The sequence below is a fragment of the Tympanuchus pallidicinctus genome, unplaced genomic scaffold (assembly GCF_026119805.1).
Source record: "Tympanuchus pallidicinctus isolate F22 unplaced genomic scaffold, pur_lepc_1.0 scaffold1, whole genome shotgun sequence".
NCBI classification, from domain to species: Eukaryota; Metazoa; Chordata; class Aves; order Galliformes; family Phasianidae; genus Tympanuchus; species Tympanuchus pallidicinctus.
Window position 1 is genome coordinate 100,424,308 of NW_026294618.1, and position 25,980 is coordinate 100,450,287.

At 43.0% G+C, this 25,980-nt stretch overlaps 2 protein-coding genes across 10 annotated transcripts in view; one reads left to right on the top strand and one right to left on the bottom strand.

Annotated features, from left to right (window-relative positions):
- Window positions 1-19,380, bottom strand: part of FBXO11 (F-box protein 11) — a 65,155-nt gene extending 45,775 nt beyond the window's left edge. The window contains exon 1 of one of the 2 annotated variants that reach the window (XM_052682154.1): window positions 18,923-19,380. In XM_052682154.1, coding sequence (XP_052538114.1) covers window positions 18,923-19,031 — 109 coding nt within the window. In that variant the 5' untranslated portion in view covers window positions 19,032-19,380. The remainder of the gene's footprint in view (window positions 1-18,922) is intronic. The other variant, XM_052682143.1, reaches the window with a different exon arrangement.
- A 194-nt stretch (window positions 19,381-19,574) lies between these two features.
- Window positions 19,575-25,980, top strand: part of FOXN2 (forkhead box N2) — a 96,843-nt gene continuing 90,437 nt past the window's right edge. For 3 of the 8 annotated variants that reach the window (XM_052682263.1, XM_052682323.1, XM_052682290.1), the window contains exons 1-2: window positions 19,575-19,718; window positions 20,099-20,334. The gene's annotated coding sequence lies outside the window, so the exon portion shown is untranslated. Of the gene's footprint in view, window positions 19,719-20,098; window positions 20,335-21,263; window positions 21,312-23,076; window positions 23,116-25,980 lie in introns of those variants that run through there. The other 5 variants (XM_052682308.1, XM_052682313.1, XM_052682272.1 and 2 more) reach the window with 4 other exon arrangements.

Genomic DNA, 25,980 nt, shown 5'->3' on the forward strand with positions numbered 1-25,980 from the left:
GAGCATAAAAATTACTGTGTATCTGTCAAACTATGATTAAAACTAAGTAGCCTGATTTGATGATCACTCAAAGAGGATTCAATCTTTGATGTGTAACACCTGACAGTCAGTGATTTATTTCTTGCCAGTGCTGTGTGGATCTCTGCTACTGGCAAAGGATAGGAAACAGGCCAGAGCCAGAGCTACAATAGAATGAATCCTCACTTCCAGTTAATCAGCACAACCGACACCGGCAGCAGACTGATGCACTCAAGTACCTACAGGAACATTCTGGAAAAACATTATTGTGGCTGGAAGTGTGCAGTCACAAGCAGAAGTGAACGAGTAAATGAAACAAATTGCTGTAGAGACGTATTTCCTCCAAGAGATACCTGAGGTGCTCCTTAAAAGTGTAGAGGAACATTTCTGGAAAAAGACACTTTCAGAAACATTTCCAGGAAAAACCAACAAACAAAAAAACCCCAAAGCTACTCAGGCTCTGAAAGGACCCGCAGGAGGTTCCATCTTTCATTGATGGAAGTTTGAGATCTCTGTCAATAAACAGGGATGCATTTCTTACATAGATGCTAATCTTAAATGCAGAGAAGTGCCAGGGCCTACTTCATCTTGCCATTGTCCTTTCAACTTTTCCTGCGTGTTTTGATCTTGGAGAACTGCAGTGCTTCAGAGAACACTGGTCAATGCCAACAATTCAGCTCCAATCCTACGTTAATCATCACTTCTATAGACAAAGAGATTTTCACTGACAGTTGCCTCAAACGAAGCCTTGCTAGAGTGTCCAACTCTTTCAAAAAGAAAACCTCTACAAAGCATCTACAAATTAACTGTATATTTTAGTCAGACTTCTATAACTACACAATAATTAAGGTCCCTTCTGACCCAAGCCATCTATAATTCTGAGAGTCCTGCAGAATTCAACCTTAGTACAGGAGGCTCACAAAACTCATCAACTGTTAATTACACACCATCTAGAATAGTATCCCTTGACTTCTACTCATTGTTTTTGTTTTCCCAGTAGCAGAATGGGTATAATGTAAATGTTCTGCTATCTATCAAGGATATTTTACCACATGTACAATGAGATTTGCAGTGTTTTCTATTATATTTTGTTTGACAACACAGAATATTAGACATCTTTGATATATTAATGTTTAACAGTCACTAAATATTGACTAAAAATGTATTCTGTCAGCTTGAATTCTCAAGATGTTTATTCACAAGCAATATTGACTTTAAAAAAAAACCTGTTTCTGTTCTGTAACAGTAGAATAAACAAACAAACAGTAAAAATACCAGTGCATTTATTCAAGTCACATTAGTTCAGATGTAACTTTTCTGTGTAGAGCAGCTATTAGAACTGACTTTTAAGGATAAATCTTCAAAACATTAGCCTTCACAATGCAACAGGCCTCACAACTCTGAATTAATCCTGAAGTTTTCTACAGGAATCTTTTCCCTCCATATATCAACATGTGTCCTATACTCCAGGTGTCATAAATACACCAAGAGAGTTAGCTGTCTTATGGTTAGCTGGTTACTGGGTTTCTCATTTCCAAGCTCAAAAAACAGTATCTTGGTAGGAAATTCTGCCTCTAAAAACTTGCTAGCTTTTAGAGCAACTAAAAAGGAGAGATGGCTAGCATTAATTCAGCGAGAGCTGTAAATCCCTTTCCAGGCCATTATTTTTGTTCTCACCGCCCCAGGATGAATAACGATGAATTCCACACCGCCATTTTCCTTTTGATACACTTCCTTCATTTTTTGCTTACCTTGTCCTCACACACTGTAACAGAAAGTGTGAGAAGAGTTGCTATTTGTTTTAGAAATCTGCTGTTATTAGATATCAATCATATAGAAAAAATATCTATTAATACATATAAGATGATCAAACAAAATTTCTGTTAAGTTTGAATTTCAGTGTTTCTGACTACAAATTTCACTTGCAGGGAAAAAAAGAAGGCAGCGAAAGAAGACTCAAGTGTGCGCTGAGCTGTACACAAATTGACCTGCTGCAGTTGTTTTCCCCAAATATTCTTTAAAAGTTTAAGTCATAAGGCACTCAGAGTCTGAAGACTTCACAGCACAATCCTTCAGTATACGCCACCTCTTCAGCCAGGACTTGCTTTTTTGATAATTCAGGCAGAGAAGAAAAATATTCTAGAGTATATCCAGAAGTTTCTAACATTCACTGCCTTCAATTCCTACTCACAGAAGCTCAGCACACTTATCCTCCACATCAGTAACCATACAAAACACTGCAGATATCTTTGCTGCCTTTTTCTCTTCAAGTTCCCTTCAAATCTCCATTCGAAGTGCACCCAACAAATGAGCTGCCTCTGTGTTTTGACCACAAAGCAGACTTCTCTGAGGCTGAATTGCCTGCATTCAGCTGCTCTCTTTTAAGGCCCCAAAGAGGCTGAAGGGCATCCACACTGAGTAAGGACACTTACGTTTGGTTGTCCTCGACCCCAGCCATCCTTAATTGCTAAAGTACAAACCTACATCTCCTTCCATTCTCAGGCTGGTCTCTTCCGACACAGCAGGAAAAAAAGCCCTTTTCTTTTGCCCAGAAGTTCTTCTGCCTGACACACACAGAATACGCAAAAATTGCCACCTACTTTTTATTATCAGAGTAGCAACATACCATACACCACAAGTAAGACAGCTACTACACAGGCAACAGTGACAGCAATGCAAGTTACTGCATGAGGAGACGGCAGACAATGCAGAAGCCCAGAACACTGAAAGGAATCCACCAGCAATACGAGTGATGTGACAGCCTCCTATGGAAAAGCAACTGAATTATGTCTTGCATGAGTACTCTGGTCTTAGTTGGAAACTGGAAAAAAAAAAAATAGCCAGAGTTTAGGGTATAATAATTAAAAGTACATTAGACAGCAATTAAAAATAAAGTTCTGTAAGGAAGAAGTTCTCCCCAGTTCTCCTGAATAGGGGGTCAGGATGAGGAATTACTCTGTATAAACGTATTAACCCCCATTTTATTAACCCCCACTTCTGCTACATTTTCAGGTGAAGAAACTATTATCCACACCTTCCCCCTGTCATCAGCTTCCTCATCCGATCAAGCTCTGCTGGTGTTAAGTAGAAGTTATACATCATGCTAATGCCTTAACTGATTTGTAGGCAACACAGCAGTTCACACTAAACAGAAATGGTACATATGCAGACTGAGAGTATAAGAAATGCTTCAGGATAACATAAAAAAAGTCCTTAAGCCTGGTTACAACCACTGGATTTAGTACTAGCAGTAACTTCAGGCTTTGCATATAGGGGGGAGGCTGACGATTCCTTTCAGCAATGTACATCCATTACTTTTAATTAAACATATACAGCAGCAATTCACATGTATTGGGGTTCCTATCTGGTACAAAGAAAAACATAATAACATATTCAACATTTTCTGGATTAAATGCACTAGTTAAAAGCAGTTATGAGAGTGAGAAAAAAAAAAACAATTAAACGTTTATAACCATGTAGCTTTGGAGAGGGAACGTTATATTTAGAGCTCAGACTGGCTTTACTGCCAAGCAGTAAACTGTTGTATACGTATAATTTAGCACACACAAAACAGTACTACACTAACAAGACCTAGAGCAGCAGTGAGGAAAAAGACCAGAAACTTGCTACTTTTTAGCAACTATATTCTGTTTGAATCATTCACTCTATGGTGGTGCCATGTATTAGAAAATGTCAGCATTCCTATGAAAAAATAGGTGAAGAGCTGCGAGATAACAGGATTTAAAGAATGTGTTAATTACACTTCACACTCAAGAGGTACTGTCCCCATATTTTTAAGGCAGATTTATAAGCTAAAGAAAGCGTTTTAAAACTACCTTTTGCATTTTTATAAAACAAACAGAAAGGAGAGTAGCTTTCCTTTAGGAAAAGGAAGCAATGGACTGTGGCTACAGACCTGAAAACCTTCAGCTATGAAAGTGAGGCAGCAGTGTGCACCTGCAGCCCAGAAGCTCAACTGTATCCTGGGCAGCATCCAAAGATGGGTGGCAGCAGAGAGAGGTGATTTTCCTCCTCTGCTTTGCTCTCCTGAGACCTATCTGGAGACTGTGCCCAAGCCTGGGGCTGTGAAGGATGTGGAGCTGTTTAAGCAAGTCCAAAGGTAGGGCACAGAGATGTTCAGAGGGTTGGAACACCTGTCCTATGAAGAAAAGTTGAGGGATCTGGGCTTGTTCAGCTCTGGCTGACCTCAGTGTGACCTTCCAGTACTTGATGAGAGCTTATAAATAGGAGGAAGACTAATTTTTTACATGATCTGATAGTGAATAGGACAAGATAGAATGGCTTTAAAATAGAAAAAGGGAGTTCTGTATTAGATGTTAGGAAGAAATTCTTTAGTCAAAGGTTGGTGAGGCCCTGGCACTGCTGCCCAGAGCTGTGGTGCCCCATCCCTGGAGGTGCCCAAGGCCAGGTTGGATGGGCCATGGTGGGGGCAGCCCTGCCCACGGCAGGCATTGGGGCTGGGTGGGTTTTAGGGTTGCCTCCAATCCAAGCCATCCTGGGATTCTATGAAACTGGCAAGCATGGAAGAGAATCATACAAAGCTAAAGACCTCTAGAACCAATGCAGGAACAAAATAACCAACACAGACACAGAGCAAAAACAAAACAGAAAACCTCTTTTTGATGCCCTTAGCAGCCAAACACAGAACTGCAGATGCTTGAGTAAAGAACAGTTCAAAATGAATTTTTCATCTTCTACAAAGTGAAACCCTGCTGTGAACTTGTGCTCACTGTAAAGACTGAATAGCTCCAGATTCCCAGGAAAGAAAAGACTGGGGATGAAAAGAGGGGAAAGAAAAGAGTTGTGCCATCACCAAATTCTCCCCCCTCATCACAATAAATGACAGAGACAAGAGGCCAGCACATAAAACACAAGTTAAATGTCATTTAAAATCCATAGGAATACACCAGGACTCCTCAGCTTTTCCTCTTCCCTGCCCCACTCAGTGGGACAGCCTCATGCATGATAGCATGCTTGCCAACAAAACTGTTGGTAATACATCTTTTAGGGATCATGGTATGGAAATACAAAGATAAAATTTCAAGGCAACTAACTCATGGATGTGAGCATCTGAAAAGCTGGCCTATACATCTGGTGAGTAATTTATTAGAAGCAATTGGACTAAAAATCATTTTGAAAGTGGAACTGAACTGAATTTTGCCAGTATGGGAAAAGAATTGTTTATCACTAACTTTTCCAGTAATTACAACTGCTATTTTTCTTCAGTTCACTGTAATATTTTTTTGTTTTGTTTTTAAATATCAACTGCATTTTTCAGACTGAAAAAAATACAGAATTAACTTTCATTTCCTGGGCATTCTTGAGGCAATCATTCAAGATAAATGTTTCCACTACACCTGAAAGAAAAAAAAAAAGTTGTAAAAATTTGCTTCTGCCTATCAAATGACATGATTTAGGTGGACAGCTGTACAAAAGGTTTGATTCCAGACTATTTGCTCCCTGAGTTACATGCACCAAGGAGGAGGTGCTCCAGACATGTCCTACTGTGTGTTTAGAAGGCTCCACACTCAGCCTGTGGGCCCCACCAATTATTTCTAGACACTGTAAACACGCAGTCAACCCTGAGATAGATTCTGAGACCTACAAAATGTATATTGACTTTGTGCTGGTGCAAAACATTAGATGTGTTCCCTTTAATAGACATGTCCTCCTCTGGACAAGCTAGAAAAATGGGGAGAAGTGTTCTCCAATTATCTATTGTGCATCAGTTACCTTTCATAAGCTACCCAGTTATTCTCACATCAAGTGAAGTCATCAGTGCTTTTTCCTCTCGATTCACAGCAACATGTCCCACTCTGATTAGCACCAGTAAGAAGGCACACGCCCTTACTCAGAAACCTGTAAAAATCCTATCACAAAGTTATCTTAAGAACTAGTGCAACATCTCAATGTCTGAATTTTTCACATGATGCTTTCTCTAGGTCGGGTCTGAATGTATCTGCTTCAGTCTTTGTGCTTTCACAAATAACACTTTCAGTAAGAATACAATTTTCTTGCACCATATGTATGGCTCAGTGTGCCCAGAAATACACCTATGCCTTGACAACTGTCATGATTGTTACATGTTAGAACTGCAAAAAGCAGCCTGTAAGAAGACAGAATGCACATTATATGAATTTAATTTATTCTCGCAGAAATGCCCACTTTTCCTCTCGGGATTTTAAATTAATTGCACAAACAATTAAGGCAGCCCCTACTCTCTTCCTTACTCACAAACAAGGGCTCTGACTGACACGTAGTGGCAAATTAAAAAAGTCTGCCAGCTGAAGCAAGCCTCAACCCTGCCAGCTGCCCCTTCAAATACAAGTTGTTACCCCAATGACAGATGGCCATACAGCTCCTGGCAATTCAAGAGCAGCTCCAGGTTTCAGCCTAGCATAATTAAACAACCCAACTGCTATCCCCCCTTACCTTAATATGCTGCCCTGAAAGATCAAAGCATCATCACAAACCAGAATTGGAGCCGTTCAGTGATCCTCGCCTTGAACAGGGATCAGCTGGGAATGTGACAAATCACCCCCTCTTCCCATCTGATTTTGTATCCTGGAACAAGCTGAGCACTGAAATAAGACAGGTACTGAACCAAGAGAAGCAGCGTAGTTTCCAAACCACAATATCAACTTCAAGAGCCTTAAAGCATCAAGCTCACTGTTGTGCTCCGCCAAGGATGCGATTCATAATCAAAGGAAACCTGTTTAGGATGACATTGCTGCCAGAAAAGACAGAACAGGGCTTTTCCCACCAGCTCCTTTATAGAACATAAAGTGTCTGTACAGATGCACTGACCCTACAATCCATGAAGGACGGAAAGCAGAAACAAAGCACCAAACCACTTTTGGTGGCATTCTGAATCAGACTGCTTAAGCCAATGAGGCCATGCCTACAGACTTCCCTGATGACTCTGGGCAAGTTGGGACATTCCTTACTGCTTTCACTTTCTGCTGCTGAAGTCAGAGCAATGACACTTCACTGCATCACAGTCATCTAATGACGGCAGCTACAGAACAACTGGAAGACTACACACAAGACACATGCGCATGAGAAACGTCCAGGTCTGTAAAACAAGGTGCTTTCTTACCTGTACCTGAAATTACAATAGGTCACAATTATCCCACTCTTTTTTTTTTTAACAGAGGTTATAAGAATCATTACCCCACACTGAATCCCTGAGCAGTTCCTTACTGTCTACTCCAGGAATTCACTTAAGAAAAAAACTTGTGCGAGGAGTCAGGAACCTCCAGGGCTAGGAACTATCCCTTATCCTAACTCCATCTACTGCATGACCACTACTGGAGCTACTAAAGGAAGCCACCACCAAATCACCCCTCCTGCTTTTCAGAAAGAGTTGAATATGCACAAGTGCATGAATGAATCTCAATTCTAAAAGGAAAAAAAAGGTCAACTTTTCACTTGGTTTGAACGAACCCCTATGATCTCATTGAGGCTCTCACTGCAAGAAATTTTCATCTGCACAGAGACTACCAGCTAGGTTCAGACAGAGGATGCTTCAGAATTTTGCCTCCACACATGAAAAATATCTGATTTGGGGGTGGAGAAAGATATGCCTTGGGATGAAAGTTAGGAAATTTATCACCTATGTGTATTTATAAAAAAAGGATCATACATATATATATACATTTTTAAACTGAACCACAAGAACAGCTCAAGAAGGATTTTTGGACACTTCTAATCTCTGTGATTTTGATATTCTGATCTGTACCTTTTTCTCTCCTCAAAACACATTTTGATTTCAGAAGCTACAGGAATTAAAAACTTAAATACTGTAATCAAAGATGAAAAAAAATTAGTTTGCTGAAACATATTTGGCCTCTCCTACAACAGTACAGAACTGGGGTCCAGGGGAGGTAACAAAACAAGACAGACACCTTCTTTACATCCCATAAATCCTAGGAAAGATAAAGAAATGAGGCTCAAACAGTTCCCCAGCCTCCATAACGCACACACAGGATTTTTTATTACTGCAAATATTATCCTTTCTCCCAACAGGACACTATATACAAGCATTAAGAACAATCATAGTCAACGTTTAACACCCGAGACGTATGCAGAACGTTACTGACTGCACTGGCAGTGGATCGTCACAAAGATACTGACACGGATGAAATCTTCAGTATCCTCCTACTACGTAAAACTTGTCCATTATGAAAGCAGCAATTACTTCCACCACTCAAGCTACATGAAAAGTTGAAAAAGTCTGCCCTCCCCAGCCCTTAGAGCAGTGCTTTGGTGGACTGTGTCTGTTGTTTGCCAACACTAGAGGTCCAACCTTGCTAGAAAGGGTGATAAAGAGGGCAGCATCCAAAGTATATTGAGCCTGAAAATCATTGTGCCAACTCACTAAGTGTTTCAGCCACTACTCATCTGATTGTATAATGCTTCAGATTTTGCATATGAAAAGATACACTGGCAGCTCATAGTGCTCTTTATGATCTCGGGCATTAAGGAGACTGAAATAAATGATGCAAGCTATGCAGACTGTCACAGTCTGACCAAGAAGATGATAATTAATCTATTCTTAAAGCATCAGCGGATGGCAGGTACTGCTTGGTATATCTTTCAAACAGTTAAAAATCATGATTTTGCCATACCCAATCTATTTTTAACTTCCACTATGTTAAACGGTGTTGAAGCAACCCACAGCAGAGTGGATGCTCAAGTCTCTGGTTTACTGGAAAAAGTAGTCCAGAAAGCAAGACAGAGAAAAACATGAAGTGAATGCAAAAAAAAATGAACTTCAACTGGACTAATCCATCGTATCAATATTGAAAATTTCAAATAAAATTGTTGAAAAATATTTTCCCATTTTTATTTTTGACACATTTTCCAGATTTTCACAAGTTAACATTTCCTTTGTAATTGCTTTTTATTTTCATTCCAATCATGGAAGCCAAAGTTAAGAGCGATACTAAAGAAGTCCCCAAAATATAAAGTGCTCCATTCAACAAGAATATGGCCACTGTATTTTCGTTTGAAGATATATACTGAGTTTCTTTTGTATACAACTTTTTGTTTTTAACCTCTTCTGCTGTATTTAAGAAAGACAAACAGGTTTAGATGAGAGCTGTCAAAAAGCACTATTTCCTGTTCACATTAAAAATGAGTTTGATCCAAGCTCAGACTGTCAACAGTCACTTAGACAAGATGGGAAATGCTGCAGCACACTGGCATGTATTATGATAACTTTATCTCCAGAACAGAATTCATTGGGCACTCACAGAACCTAGCTGGGATCTTTCAATTTACAGTAAAATTTGACCACTGCAAACATCCACACTGATACCGTCAAGTACATTCACAGATTATTGATCAGGAGCTGCTGATACTAAAAAGTCTGGCAAGACACAAGGGGTCTAAACTCATCACGGAAGGCCACGTGAAGCCATTCAGCTATTGCCCTTTATCACAACCATACTAATTCCTTCTCTAACCATCCAGACTACAACAACAGCTCACACCATTCATTTCCTGCCTTCTCACTGATGTTCAGCTAGCCAAACAGCTTCTCCATTTGCATTGAGGGAGGTTCTCTTAGCAATGCCCTGAAGCATATGCCTTAAAGGCCTCATTGCAATGCATCTTTGCAGAGCTAAGAATGGAGCAGGAGAGGAAGCACCAAATGGATCAGAACCAAATGGCTGTTCTGTAATGGAACACACACCACTCATTTGCACTTATTTGCACTTACTGCAGCCACCTTAGAGACCTTCAGCGCTGCAGCTTCCTGGAGCTCAGCCACCTTCTGCTGCTATCAGCAATCTCAACAGGGACAGTCAGAGTCACTACAGGTTAGATAACAGTGCAAGTGAAATTCCAGAGTAAACTCTGGTTTATTTTGAATAACTGATCTTGAATAACTGTTTGAGGTAGAGACACAGAACATTTTGCCAAGAGGAAGATGGTCACAGATCTTATCACCTTCAGAGAAAAGGTGAAGAGTCACACCTCAACAAAGTCTTACAGCCATCTAAAGCTGCTGTCCAGTCACCTTCAAAATGGCACCAAATAAAGGAAACAGCAAATACATCGTTACTACATACAGTTCAAACTGATGGCCTGTTGGGGAATCTTAAGTCTTTTTCTTTATGGTAATCACAGAACACTTATTTAGCCAAAAAGCATCCATTTTGTCCTCAGTTCTTAGTAAAAATATTAAATTTTTTGCACGTAAAAATGATTGTAACAGAAGTGTTGCTGTACTTTCTGCAGCATGAAGTTTCTGTAACCAAACGCAGCCTTATCTGGTTATGCTGATAGATCACCTTCACAACTATTTGCTTCTCAGAGGATTTCACTCAGCACCAAGGCCTACCGCGTCTTTAGAAGACTGAACCCCACGTAAGGAGTTGCACTTTTCTGCTCATTTTCCCCAAAGACAAGGGAAAAAAAAAGTCCTTAGCAACTGCACCTTTTATCTAGTACCTCTTCAGAAATTCTCATTGACCAGCTAGCAATGAGAAGTGGGAACGAAGCTTCATTTCAAATATACGTTACACGTAGGGTCAGCAGTGCAGTAGTAAACTGATGGGATTTGCCTGGGGGAAAAGGAGAAAATGCCTAAGTGCTGAGAAGCATTTTGGCCCATGCGTGTTTCAGTAGTATTTCATATTCGTAATAATTACTGATGAAGCAGGTTGGATAGCTATGTATTTACTGTTGCAAACTCAGTGTTCATGTAACAACTAAGCACTGAGAAAAAAAGTTGACTGTTTTACCTTTCATGCCAATTCAGACTGAAGTCAGGTGCCATTTTGTGGTCAGTGACAACCTACCAAACAGCCAGGATTTCAGTGAACTCTGAATCAAAACATGCAAAAAAGCACTACTGCAACAGTATTAGAATGATCGCAACTACCAACCATCTTCCAAAAGAAGCCAAAGTAAAACCCACCTCTGCAAATACGAGTATACTGAGATACTGCAAAACAACCCATGCACTGTAGTGTTTTACAGTGTGCTCACAGAGCTCTCCTAAGTTTTCCCAGAAGAAAAACACACCTAGTAATTAACAACATCTGACTGATTTTCAGGGTAATATCTGAGTAGCAATAATTCCTTCAACAAGTATTGTCTCAAAACAGCAACAATACAGCAAATGATGGGAAAGCCCTCATTTCACTACTACAAAGATACACACAACTAGCTTGGAGACAGAAACTGGATTATTTTTTAGCCAAGGCACTCAGCAGGTTTAACAATCCACGTGGAGAAGGGAGTGCCTTGAAAGAGTGTAATGAAAGAGGGTCAAGCTAACTCAAATTACCTTCCATTTGCCACAGGCTAAGAGCATACACATGAACAATTACAGTGCATCAGATACCACGGATCAGCTGACATATGGTAACCTGTCATCCTGCAATAACCTGTCCAAATACAAAGATAGCTTGAAATTTAGATTGGCTGCAGAGTTACAGATCAGCCTTATTCAGAAAGCAGAGACTGAACCCTGTAACTTTTGCCTCTGAATGTATAAACTGAAAACATACAACGGAACTGAACCCACAGATCAGAGTCCTTAAGGCAAGCAGGCTGTTTCCAAACAATACAAACTGGGATGAGCAAAAGGAAATACTTACTGTAACATGACCTATTCATGCTAACCAGCCCCTCAATGTAAGAGCATGCACACAGCATGATGATCATGGGACTGCAAGTTCAGCTCTTTGTTGGTCTGGACAGTGGTTATTCAAAGCAAGTGCAGTAATTCCAATTACAGTTGTTCTGTACTGTGCCTTGTAATGGTAATTCACAGTAGAAGAAAAAAAAAAATGCTTCCTAACCTCATCCCCAGGAATGCTTGTTTCCCTGTACAGCTTCCAGGAACTAGAGGAAGGCGATCCTTCCAGCAGCCCAAAGCTCAAAGAACTCCTGCCCTCCATCCCAACACTTTCCAGCCATTCCTATGACTCTCCCAGCCCTAGAGCAATATCTGATATGAAGTACATTTTTAAAAACAGTTTTCATAAACAATTACCAAAAAATCCACAATCATTAAGTAATAGAATTAATCCAGGCACACATGAAGTTGGGATTTGAAAAAAAAAGGGGGAAAAACACTGTTAAGAATGCAAACACAAGACTGATACTTTGGTCTGGTTGGGATGGAGTGAGCTTTCCCCACAGCAGCCCACATAGAGCTGCACTCTTCACAGACAGCACAGTGATGGCTTGGCTATGGCTGAGCAGCGCTGGCACAGCACCATGAACTCATGGACTCCCCACGGCCAGGAGGCTGATGGTGCTTGAGAGGTGGAGACCATGGCAGCTGACCTCAACCAACCAAAGGATATTCCATACTGTATAGCATCATATTTGGCAATAAAAGCTAGGGAAGGGGAAGGAGAATGGGAGGGAAGCTATGAACCAGGTAGAGCTTGTAGAGTAAACAACTGTATTACAATTAACAGTAACTTGTATTCTGGTTTTGTTATACATATAATAGTGCACATCTTGGAACAAAACCACAGTGGCATTTCCACAGTTCCTACCGCAGGGATAGAACTACCACTACGCACTGCATAGGACCACAGTCTCCCATGCAAGCCAATGTAACAGTCAGCTGTGACATCACATGGCAACCCTGCTCCCTTCCTCTCATTTCCACTGGCAAGTGCCAGTACAAGGCAGGGATAAAAACACGTGTTTAGAAGCAGGAATGGTGGGATAATCCCTCCTTCTAGCAACCAGGTTCTAAAATAACTGAGCTATCTTTTCCAAACACAGCTAAATGAAATACCTCCGAGAACAGAAGTAGTCCTTAGAAGCCCAATGAAAGAACCAAATGCTTTGCAAGTGGTTATTTTTGCTTGTGTCCAACCAGCTGCAAAGAAAGGATGAATAACGTAACATTTTAAGAGCAGGGAGCAATACACCAGTAAGCTTTATTTATTCAGAGCCACAATAACCACTATGCCAGTTATCTTTCTAGAAGTACCCCAAAGCCAGAGATTTTAACCATTTAACAAAGTCAACTTCCCAGTCAGAAGCAAAATTAAGATTATACGAGATACCTTCACAGTGTTGTCCTCACTTCAGATACAGGCCTGCATTTCCTCTTTTGTATCACTTTAAAGTGGTATCACTTAACGACAGAATCACAAAGATAGGTGTTCTGTAGTTTCACTACACATTTTAGTTCACTTTCTTTCCTTCCCTCAGCAGTTCAGTTCATCAAGAAGCAAAGAACTCAAAACTTCAGGATATCTCCAGATAATGTATGAACCATAATAAAAATTAGCAAGGACGTCATCCCTCCTTTTCAAGCATTCAACAGAGGAACAACACATAAGTAAAAAACAATCTTAAGAACTAAACAATAAGCAAACACAAGAAGATTAAGTAACGACAAAAGCAACTGAAAACAAACCTTCAATTTTTTTAGTTCCTATTAGCTCAGTCATATCTTCTTATTACGGACACGGAACTGATTTACCTTCCTTAACTGATGTTATAACATACAATGCTAAACACATTGAATCCACCTACTTCAGGGAAGCCCAGAGAAACACACCACCTCCTCTGTACAGCAGATGAAGTGCAGTCACGTGCTGCCAAAGGAAGTTTAAGCTGTGCCACAGGCAACACACATTGCAACACACCTGGAGCATGCCATCTCCCAGCAACCTCCTTCATAGAAGTAAGGCAGAGCAGTGATGACTAAAGGAGCTCTTCTTGCTGCACTGACAGCCCCTCGCCTTCCCTATTCCATACCAGTGTGCAAGTACAACGAGCACATACTGCACATCGGCACTTGTTGGACACCTCAGCTTCACAATGCTGGTGAGGAAGCTGCTAGGGGAAGCTGGAAGCCTGGCATTCGTGGGCAGCTGCTGAGCTAACAGAACACTCACAGTACTCCAATTCCATGTGTATGCATTAAATTCTGCATATTTTGTGCCCATCGTGTTTATTACGCCTAATGTCCTGCAATAAAAGCCTGGCACACATAGGACAGCTGTGATGCACCACTGTGAAGCTCCTAGGAAGCAACGGAGCAGGAAAGGGACACAGAGCATGACCTTCCTCCACACAGAAAGGTATCAAACAGATTCATGGAAGAGACATTGGTCACTTTACCACTGAGGCCAAGAATCAAAATTCAAAAAGACTTGCTATTTCGGGAAACTAGAACAGTTGTTGGTATTCTTATAAATGACCAAGATATACCAAAACTAGGGACAACCAGTTTTGATCTTTCCAGAAATGAGAAAAGCTTTAGCCTAAATTTAGGCATTTGTCCCACAAGAAGGACAACAGTAGAAGAGTACAACTCCTTCGCACGCATGATGCAGCATCAGGATTTGAGAAAGAGCAGTAATGCTTGCAGTACTGAGTTCATAAATTCTCTTTTTTTACCTGAAAGCCCGACTTTGGGAACTTTTCACTGCATATCCATACCTAAACACATCTTTTCACAGCCTAAGATTCTCCTTTGCAGAATATGGAAAAACCTGTATTAGATTTCTTTCCACCTGGAGCAACTGATGCTGACTTCTTGCCATTAGGGATGATCCTAAAAAAACCGAAACCAATTTAGTTATTTTGATACAAGTCTGAGTATCTGCTTCAGAATAGGAGTCATTTCATTCCTTTACTGCTACAGCCCAGCAGGCACCAGTGTATCACTTTTGGTGCATCTATTAAAAAATAATCGGGCACACACCTACATACACACACTGGAAACAGGCCCAAAGAAAGACTCCTTAAGTTTCCTGAGATATTTATCTTGACGTTACAAAATTCAAGCTGTGTGAGCAAGAGCTTAGTTTCTACATGTTTGTGCCTTACACAGCCTAACCCACTCTCTCACCCAGTACTTCCAGCACTCGTGTCCCCTATGCAGACAAATGACTAATTCAATTACCTTGTGTGCTGACAGGCCAGCTGGCTGCTGCTTCTTGGCATGGACAGAAAGTGTAAGTTATAACCGTCTTTCCCTCATAGTCTTCTCTCTCTGCCTATTTCCACAAAAGTTAAGAACTTCACACTCCTTTGTTAAAACCGGTTGAAATAGGCTAACAAGTTCAGAAGCTGCAGAGTGACAGACAGACTGCATGGGTGAATAAGTCTTGTTTTCTTTGGAAAACAGATCAAGGCGGGAAAGAAAAGAATCTAAAAAATGTTAAAAAAGCAAACTTGTAAGGTAGATGTATGGGCTGTGCTCCACCAACTCCCCAAGCATTGACCTAGCTCAACCCAATCTAAATCAGAGCAGCCACAGTCCCACCACACCCACAGGCATTCAGCATTGTCCCTTCCCTCCGACTGGCAAATCCTGCCAAAAATACACCTGTGAAAGAAAAAAAGGAGTTGTTTTTTGGCACAGCCAGCTCTGAGCCTGCTTACTGCCTTGTCACATGGACACCAACACAATATAAAAGAAAGAAGCAGGAGCTCGGTAGCCCCAGCTGCCATGGCACTGCACACGTGGTACTTAACAACATGCAAGACACAATCCTGAAAACACTTAACGCCGGACATAAATCTCAGAGCCTCATTAGTACCATATCCAGTAATGCGCTGATGTTATAAAGAAGCACATATGCATTCATGGATTTCTCATTTTGAGAAGGTTAGAAACCAGAAAAAACCAAACTATTGAATGCTACAGCTTTCTGGTTCACTGTAAGCTGCATTCTGGCTTCTTTTTTTTTTTTTTTTTTTTTTAAAGTGTCAGATCTTGTTTTCTTCCTGAAAGTGTAACTAAACCTACATCCTCAAGATTATTAAAAATAAAAATAAAATAAAAAAGCACTACAAGCAAACATGGGAATATTTAAACACAGACATCACCCGGTGCAGAGTTCCCTTTGGACAGACTGTTGTCCTAAATAAAGTCAAAAGATCCATCAACACTGGATTCTTTGTGCAGAATTCCAGGCCCACAGAACAAACCATTGCAGCCCCACTGATGCCTGGGAAAGATCAGCAGGTAAAGCAGAAGAAGCAGAGTGTAGCCAGAGTGGCCAATTTAGATGGAGGAAGTGTGAACGGCGGAACATAAGGCAAAACATCTTGGGAAGAATATCTTGATGATATCTTATCTTGGCTATACAACGCAGTAAGGTTAGGGGAGAAAAATTTTTATCTGCATGCATTTATGATGTCCCTTCCCCATTGCAATCAGAATACAGGCACAAAATCATTACTTATCAATGCGTAACACAGCATGAATATACGTTCATTAGATTATTCATACTAGATATATAAAATAAGAATAACCTTGAATTATAAAACACAGCATTATATTATTTTAAACCTTGACAGGAAACCTTTGATGGAGGGGTTTTAAAGCATTTTTTCCTAGCAATGTATTAATAACAGGAGCCATAATTCTCAGTTTTTATCCTACGGTGAAAATTTGGCAGCTGTTGCACAGTTGCAAAACACTTGTGCAGCATCAAATAATAAATACGTTTCTGGATCTAGCACACGTTCTACTGAGCTACCTGCTTTACTGACATGAAACAACAAGAAGTTCCAAAGATTAACTGTGTGCTACATCACAAATTCTGTTCCAAGGTATTTATAAGCCCCTCCTTACAGATATGAAGGAGGAGAGGAATTAATTATAGCAAAAAATATTTTTCATTTAATCAGAAGCACACTCACATTATCCAATAAAATCTTTTTATCCAAATTTACATCTGAGTTTAATTTAGATCCTTTACTAATAACTTGCACTGCTTCTTTTCTACAGTCTTTTTAAGGTGACCTACATTGTTTGGGAATAAAGGTGAAAAGAAGTCATCACTTGCATGGTAGTCTAACCCCCGCCATATTGGCTTCTAATTTAGCAGCGTTATTCATCTTCTTCTTACAGTTACAGCTCTGCACAAAGTCATCAAAGTCACAGGTAAAACTGGCACCAGCTTCTAGATGGATTGGATCAGGCCTGCAGAGTTTCAAGATGGGGACAGGAACTAGACTGGAGAGACCCCAAACGTAAATAAATCCAACACAAAAGACCTCAACACTCACCATGCATTTTTGAGGAGTCAGACCTCAGCACAACTGACCTTCAAAAATGGAAGGAAAAAGCGAGCAGTGGCGACCCATATGGAAGAGGAATTTTGGCAAACAGTTACCACCACTGAGTGGTAAACAGCAGTAACAACGCAAGGGAGAACAAAAAAGTTAACGCAGAATTCCACAGAACGTCAGAGGAACGCAAAGAAATCGCAGCCTCCTATTCGATCAGGAAAAGTTTCTGCCTGTATCTGTAGCAAATTAGTACCATGTGAGCAGTCGGACACAGGTAGTGCAATGTAAAGCTGAACAATCACAGTGTTTGATCTGTGACCATGGCGATCCAACGCCTTTAGAAATCATTATTTTCATCTGTTGAAAATAAAAAGTGAACTCGGGGGCCAAGAAAAACCTGCATTATGCATATGGAACAACAACGATGAAATACCTCAGCGTGTGTCATTGAGAGGAGGAAGAACCTTTTTTTTTTTTTTTTAATGTCAGCTTAGCAGAGAAGTCATTTTAATTATATAATTATGGAAGATTTGGGAAGATTTACACAAGCCCCATAATTGGGCATAAGACATCACATCCTCTGATACATACACCGCTCCGGTCTGGGGAACATTCTTTGCTCTGACCAATGTGTGCGGGGGGGGGAGGGCGGGGGAAGGAAGGGGAGGGGAGAAGCACGCAGAATTAAAAATACTTCCTCAGATTAAATCGTATTTACTTCATTCGATTAAAACGCTTTGATTGCCGAAGAGGCGCCGAGATATTTCTCGTGACGCATCTGCGCGGTTAAACGCCGCGTTCCCCGGGCGATAGCCCCGACACTCAAACAAAAGGCGGCCGCCTGACAATGAGGGGCTCTTTCTTTTATTTTACCGAGACATTTGCGCATCCGAAGCCGCACCGCCGACCCGACCCGTCCCCTCCGTCGTGCGAGAGCCGTGACAGCCGCCGCACGAAACGTTAAAGCCCCATCCGGCAGATGAGCCATGCAAAATGTCTCCTCCGATCCCACCCCCATCTCGCCTCCAAATAAATAAATAAATGCGGAGGAAATGTGGAAGGCACCGAGCGCACCGGCAGCACCGGCGCTGCCCGAGGCCCCGGGCCCGAGGGATCGCCCTCGCCGCCGCTCGCCGGCCCCCGCGACGGGAGGGCTCCCACCTCCTCCCTCAGACAATGGTGTTCTCCCTGCCCGGGCTCGGATCGCCGCCGTTCGGCGCTAGGCCCCGGCCCCGGCGGGCCGGGCGGACCCACGGGCAGGGCCGAGGAGCGAGGGGACGGCAGCCCCACTCCGGCCGCCTCGGGACCGCCCCAGGGCCGCGGCGGGGCGGCGGTAAATAGGCGGCCGTCGAGCCTCGCCTCGCCGAGCCTCGCGCCCCCAACCGAAGCGCGGCCGCCGAACTGCGCAGAACGCTGCCGGGCCGCGTTCCGCCGGGGTGCCCGGCACCGGCTCCCCTCCTCCCGCAGCCCCTAGTCGCTCTCCTCCCGCCGGGCGATGGCGGCGCGGCCCTGAGGGACGGGGGGAGGGGTGGAGGGGTCTCGCCCCATCCCCTCCCGGGGGGCCGGCGGCGATCGCTCCCTTCCCCCTTCCCCCCTTCCCTTCGGCGGCGGGCGTGGGAGCGCGGGGCCGAGCCGAGCCCCCGCCTCCCTCTCTCCCTCCCTCCCTCCCTCCCTCTCTCTCTCTCTCTCTCTCTCTCTCTCTCTCGGCGGGGCCCGACGGCCCCGGGCCGGGCAGAGCCCGAGCCAAACAAAGCGCGGCCTGAGCGGGAGCCAGGGGTGAAGCCGCCCGGGCCCTTCCTGCCGCGGCGAGGCCTGGCTCCGCCACTGGCCCCGCGCAGGCCGCGTTCGGCGCCGCGCTTACCCCGATCCCCGGCGGCGGCGGCGGCGTTGTTCCTCTCCTGCTGCTGCTGCACCGGGCGCGGCCTGGACACTCGCCTGGGTCTCCTGTTGGCGGCTCGGACCGAGTTCATTTGCCGACTCGTGTGGGTGGCGGGAGGGGAGGGGGGAAGCCTCCGGCACCCGGCGCCTCGTCGGGAGGAAGGAGGGAGCCGCGGGCGGCCGCCTCGCCTCGCCTCGCCTCGCCGCAGCGGGCAGTAGGGAAAGGAAGGGAAGGAGGGGGCTCCGGGCGCGGGTCCCGCCGCCGCCGCCGCCGCTCCTCGGCTCGCTCGGAGGCAGAGGAGCCGCTGGGTCTCCCGAGCGCTGCCTGCGGGGGACGTCGGCTCCGCGCCCCCCACCCGGCCCCCCCGAAAATCCCTCTCTTAAAGGAGCCCCGCGGTCCTGCCCGTCTCAAGCCCGTCGCTGCTCCGTGGCAGGAGGAGCCATTGACACTGCCGGAGACACACACTCGCGGGGAGGCAGCCGCTGGCGGCCGGGCTCCGCCAATCGCCACTTCCCACACAGCGGGCCGACGGCGGGACGACCAATCGGCGCGCCGCTTCTATGGGACGCGGGTTGGGCGAGCTGCGCGGCGCGGGGTGGGGTGGCGGAGAGCGATATAAGGGGCGGGCGGGGGAGGCCGGGCCGGGCGGCGCGCTGTGGGCGAGCGGCCATGGCGGCTGCGGCGGCTGAGGCCCAGGCTAGGCTGGCAGCGGGGGCCGTTCTGTTGTGCCGCCGGGTCCGGTGCTGGGTCCTTCGCAGAACTCCAGTCGGGCACCCAGGTGGGCGAGCAGCGTGATGAGGAGCTCTGAGGGGCCCGAGTGCAAGGGGAGGGAGCGGGCTGCTGGAGTGCCCCGGTGTGCCTTGTGTGTCCGTCCGTCCGTCCTGCCTTGGGAACCCGCGTGTGCTCGGCGCTGGGATGGGGGTTAGGTTTCTGTAGAGTGCCGTGGCCTGACGAGTTGTTAGCAACTTCTTCATTGGGGGTGTGTGTGTTTCGTGGTCTGTATACTCTTTGATACATTGATGTGCTGTTTATTTTAGGCTGAATTTCTAGACACACTGTAAGGCTTCTGTTTTATTCTGTTTGTTGTATTGCTGCTCTTTTGGTGGCTTGCAACCAGGAAAGAACGATTGAATCAAACCGTGCTTTTTTGCTTTTCAGAGTTCTACTAATAAATCCAAGCAGTGAGGAGTGCACCCTCTCTTTGCAGAGACTGCTTCTATTGCTGTGGAGGTTGGTCAGTGTGCAGTACTGCTTTAAGCTGAGCACTTGAGGCCTCTGGAATCAGCACCTGCTGTGTTAGCTAGTGTAGAATGTAAGCAAATGCTTGTAATTAAAAGTACATTAGGCAGAAGGTTATTCAAAGCTAATGTGAAGATGTAGTGGAACCTTAAGAGGTGAGTGCTCTCTCAAAACATAAGTCATAATTTGAAGATATTTATATTTGTGCTTCTAAAGTCAATGGTAATGAAAGTTGACTGAAGTTCCTATCAGTCCAGAAATCAAGTGTGTATGTAATGTATATATATATGAAGGAATAGGGTTTTTTTTAGTCTTTTGTTGCCGTGAAGGAGAAAACAGTGGAGGATTGTTTTCCATGCCTGAGAAAAAGAATTCTTATACCTGTGACAGGAGGATGAATAATAAGGTTTATTGCATGTCAAGTGGCCTTCATGGAAGAAGAGAGTAGCTGTCGCTCTGTTTGGGGCCTGTATCTGCAATAACAATTGTCAGGCCAGCCAGTAAACATTTGTTAGGATGTGCAGGTATCAAAGTGCTTTTTGATGTTAACAGCATTGTGAAACTGCTTTAAATGATCCTTATTCGCTGAAGAACTGTGCTTGAGTTTCTGTGATGCAGTGAAGGAATTTCACATCATCTGGAAACTTCTCTAATGTTTCAGTAAATTAACTGTGATTCTGTTAAGCTGTTCTAGTTGGTCTCTTTCCTCCTCCAAGATCCAGAAAATGATTTCTTAGTGACTCAAAGTTACCTGAAGTTATTCAGTAGAACTGCCCAAGTTCTTGAAAACATATTTAAGAGACAAAAGGATGGAGTGCTAATTTTAATCTAAAGTTTCTGATACTAGAAGAAAATTGTTTGAAACTTGAACTAGAGCAAGACTTCGTAGAAGTCAAAATCTTAATCTTGAAGTACTTTAGAACTAAATCATTTCTTGGCATAAAAACAGCTTTTGTTATTGGCTTCTTAAGCTGTTAACTTGTGTTAAGAACATAATGATATGAGTCAGTGAAACTTACTGTGAATGGGGGAAAATGTTATGACTATTCATGAACAGTTCTAAAATGGAGTCTTACTGATTTAGCCAAGATTGAGGACAATCTCTAGAAGGCTACAGTGCTTTGAGTTCATGGTAAGTAAGTATGCTGAGTAAGATGAGCTTATTATTTGTATTAAGTTACTAAATAAATCATTGGTATGAAAGTTATGTGTGGAAGTGTTTGTTTGTATCTTACAAGGTATGGGCTATCAAAATAGTGATGTTACTCTTCTGATAATCTTAGCTGTGTTTTAAGAGGCCAGACATCAAAAAGCCTGGAAATTCTTCAGAACAGTCTTAACCGGAATACTTTTTCTTTCATAACAGAATTGAATGTATCCTGTTTATCTCTGACAATCATAATTTCAGCTTTGTAAGTCATTTCTTAAAAACGTGTATGTGGCAATCTCATGGATTAATTATTGCTGTGAAGCTTCTTGAGGAAACCCCCTTCTGCTACACAAAGACACATGGTGTGTTCTATGGTATATCCAATCTGCATCGAATTTCAAGTGTGCATCTTCTCATTGTGTACACAAGAGTTGGCTGCCAAGAGATCAACTTCCTTTCTGCATGTGGAAAGAGATTCCACAGTGTGCTTAGTGATGGCAATGAGTTGTTAATTGAGTAGTTGAAACTGCTTAACTAATGAGACAGTTTCACAGAAGTAGCACAAGTAGTGATGGAAATACTGCTACAGGGTTTCCTAGTTATTTGTGAGAGTGATGTGCAGAGAGACAAGTGAGCAGCTCTGATTCTGCTGATTTCTGAAGGGAAGACAAACACCTGGAAAATCAGCTGAAGATAATGGATAATACAGCTAAGTAATCCTTTTCTAAAATTTCAGCAGAGAATAGAGAAGAAACAAGATGGTGCTATGGTTGACAAATCAGTGTGAGCCTGGGTAAACTATTAAGTCAGCAAACCCAGGTTCATCTTCAGGAATCACCACTTTTATTTCCTTTAATGTACCCATTCTGTAGTACCCTTATGAGAGTGTTGGGAATGCTTTGAATGTGCAGCAGAATCATTGTAGAATGCACAAGTGTCTGACCTTTTGGCTTGCCTGGCCCTCACTGAGTGAAGAGTAATTGCCTTGGGCAGTAAGTTGCTCTGAAAGCAATGCCTCTTATTTTCTGGGAACTACAACAGATACAATGAGCACAGTAGCTCCATTTGATAGATCAAATTCTTAACCTGCAAAATGCTATTTCTTAATATAGTCATTGCTGTTAGCTATGCTAACCATGAGCATACATGCCATGCTCATCAAAACCTACACTAACAGAGGTGACCTACTGTTGCCACTGCACCATGCATCTCCCACTGCCTCACTGTGCTCACATCCACTGTTGGATCTCCCTAAATGTTCAAATATCAATGAAGCGGTTGGGTTTTTTTTAAGTGCAGGATTTTGGTGACCCCTTTGTTCCCTATGGACTTCCTTGTCAGATATCGTTGTGTCAGACTGCCTGTCTGCTGCAATCTGTCCCACAGCAGCATGTAATGGGATATTGGTGGAAAGGTTTGACCTCTGCTGCCATCCCACCAGCATCCACCTTTGACCATGTGATCCAAAATAATTAAACTGGAGGCATTACTTTTGGAGCAGCACTTGTATAACAGTTTAGTTATTTACATGACTTTTTAGTATTTCTATTCAAACCGAAAAAGTGCAACAATCTGTAAAAATAATGGGAATTGTGATCTTGTTTCTGTGAAACTAATGAATCAGTTTGGTTCAGTGGCAGTGGTTACAATCCTCAGTGAGTTCTCAAGGTTCTCACTGGAGTTTTTTTATGAAGCTTTACTCTTTTTTGTGCTTTGTCATTGACAGCAGTTGTTCACAGATGTACCACTGCCAGAAGCAATGATGTGAATAAGGCATGATTGTGAAGTGAGTGGTATTCCTCTTATTAAAATCTGGTAAAGAGGCATGATGAGCTTTTTGAGTTGACTATTTGATTATAAATGTGTACATTCCATTTGAAAAATACATTGTGTCAAATGAAAATGGAGTTGCAAGTTTACAAAAATGTTTTTTTGCAATCTTGAAACCGGCGCTCAAATTCCTCGTCTAAACAGAAATCAAGGCTGCATATTTTTTTGCTGCTAGCAGAACCTTTTAGCCAGTGTATCAAAATGCATAAAATTATTTGCCATAATTTGAGTTAGCACTGTGCTCTTCATGCCCTGGTTTCAGCTCGGTGTTAATAGCACACTGATATTTGGTTGCTTCTGAGCAGTGGGTGTATGGCTGGGGCTGGGCCAGGCTGCTTGATGGGGCGGAGCTGCTGCTGTGGCGGTGGCTGCCTTGCAAGCTCTGCTGGGCTGCATGAGGGCTGCAGGTTGGACGTGCCTGTTATGGTCCCTGCTTAGCCTGAGGATGTGAGTATTGATCAAAACAAGTCTAGAATAACAGATTTTTCTGGATGGTGGGCTGTGATTTACTTCTAAGGGATTCACAGAAGAGAAGTAGAAACAGCCTTTAAATTGTTTATGAAGGCCTAAATCTCTTTAAGGTTGTTCAGAATCAGCATGTTGAAAAAACATGAAATTCCTGACCTATTACTAGGTTGAAAACACAGCATTCTCCATGGTTCTTCCTTAATATTTGAGGAAGAAGTAGTATGTTGAGGCCACTGTTGCAGGTTGTTGCAGAAAGCCCACTACTGAGCCTTTTGCTATGTACAACTCCTGGGTTTGAACAAGAAACAGAAGAAATCATGTTTTTATCTTGGGGTTTAATCAGATCAAATGATTCTGCAAGGGGCCATGTGTCTTACAGATTCTTACAGATGAAAATGAGGCACAAAGCGCTGAAATAACTTGCACAAAAACATCTTTAGGCTATTAGTGGGGCTAGGAATAGAACGTAGGGAACATGAGTCTTTATCTAAGACTTTCTCCACAGCGTCACATCACAACTTTCAGAAGCGTAAGTTTCTACCTATCATTTCTAACTATTTCATAAGCTGTTAATGTATACCTGGTCTAAAAATACTGTTTTGAAGACTTGGGACTGACTCGCTGATGACTACTTGAATTTAAACCTAGAGGGTTGTTTCTCATAAGCTTGGAAGAAGTGAACCTTTCAGAAATTGAGATATCTACAACTTGTTCTTGCTCTGCAGCTAAATATATGATTGCTGTTTTGTTGCAGTTGCTCTGACCCCTGGTTCTGCTATGTGTTCCTGATCTTACAGTAAATGATTGTTAAAACTCTCTGCATTTGTCTGGAATCTGTCTCCTGAAATCTAGCTTGATTTTGGCTGACCTTAATGGGTTGTCTTGTGGGTGAATGTCTGTGCCTGGTGTGTTATTTGTTGCTGTACCAGCTTGGATTCTGCAGAATGAGTAAAGACCTTGGGAAGAAGGAAAAATGTGGTGTTTTCTGGAAGTACACACTGTTGAAACTTGGTTATTTAACATCCTAGTTTTGATTCTGCCCTAAGAAAAAAATTTTTGGAAGTTGGAATGATATCTGAGGGTTTGTTTGCTTGTTTTTAATAAAAAGTAACTGCTGAAGAGTCCTGGTGGCATGGTATTTTTCAAAGCACCATCAGCACTCTTCTGGTCATGTTTGTATGTACCCATAGATATTGTTTTGAAACATCACCTGCCTTAGGATTTTCCTGGGAAGGTGTTCAGGTTTTGGTGGCATTGTAGAGCATCCAAAAGATGCTTCTTAAGTGGTATTCAGCAGCTCAGTGCTAACTCTGAGGTTTATGAAGGAGTGACATCTACTTCAATCCTGAACTCAAGAACTGAAAGCGTGGAAGCAAAGTAGTCTCACTATCAGCATGTGAATACAGTGGTAAAATGTTTTTGCTTCAGATACTTGTTGTGGAGTCTCCTTCTCTGGAGATGTTCAAGACCTGCCTGGATGCCCACCTGTGCGACCTGCTGTAGGGAACCTGCTTTGGCAGGGGGGTTGGACTCGATGATCTCTGGAGGTCCCTTCCAACCCCTACAATTCTGTGATACTGAAAGCAAAGCAGGTTGAGTGTGGATTCTGTTCGTGTTATCTGCCTACTTTATCTTTTTGTTCACTGGTGGGAACAAGTTCTTCATACTAACAACGATGAATACACAGAATCTTAGTATCTTTCTTTGCTGTCTGGTAGACCACTGCTGTAGATCTCCTGCTCCAAAACTGTATCCTGTTCTTCAGGGGGCTTATTTAACTGTGGAAGGGTGGTGAAATTAACTGCAGTGAGCCTGCCAACCACTGATCAGAAAAAGTAAATAGGTAATGACACATCATATGCTTATGTTTTGTCAGTTTGTTCCATCTCTGTGTTGGGCAGCTGGAGGAGAGGAGTTGGGTCCTTGTTCTTCTTAGCCTCACTTGTATCTGTCAGTCGTGGCTTATCTTAGGAGTGAGGAAAAAGGTCTACTTAACATTGTGATTTATGGAAGATATTTCCCCAGAAAGGGTTTTTGAATGTCCTGAAGAGTATTTTGCAGTTAGGGTTTAATTTGTTGCCATTAAAAAGCAAGCCTGCTCTTCACAGGTGTTGTTTTGCTATCCCTATCCTGTCCCCTGTTCTGTCAACTAGTATTTATGCAACAGCATGGTTAAGCTGAGGTAATTTAGCTGAGAAATAATCTAGCTAGAAGTGCAGCTAGTTTTCATGTGCATGGATAACTGTTATTGCAGGCATGTGGCAGGAAAGCATGGCTCTTGTGTGGTGAAAAGTTTGGGTTGCACACAGTTGCTGCGCTCCTGGAATTGCATGCCATTAGCCCCTTCCTGAAC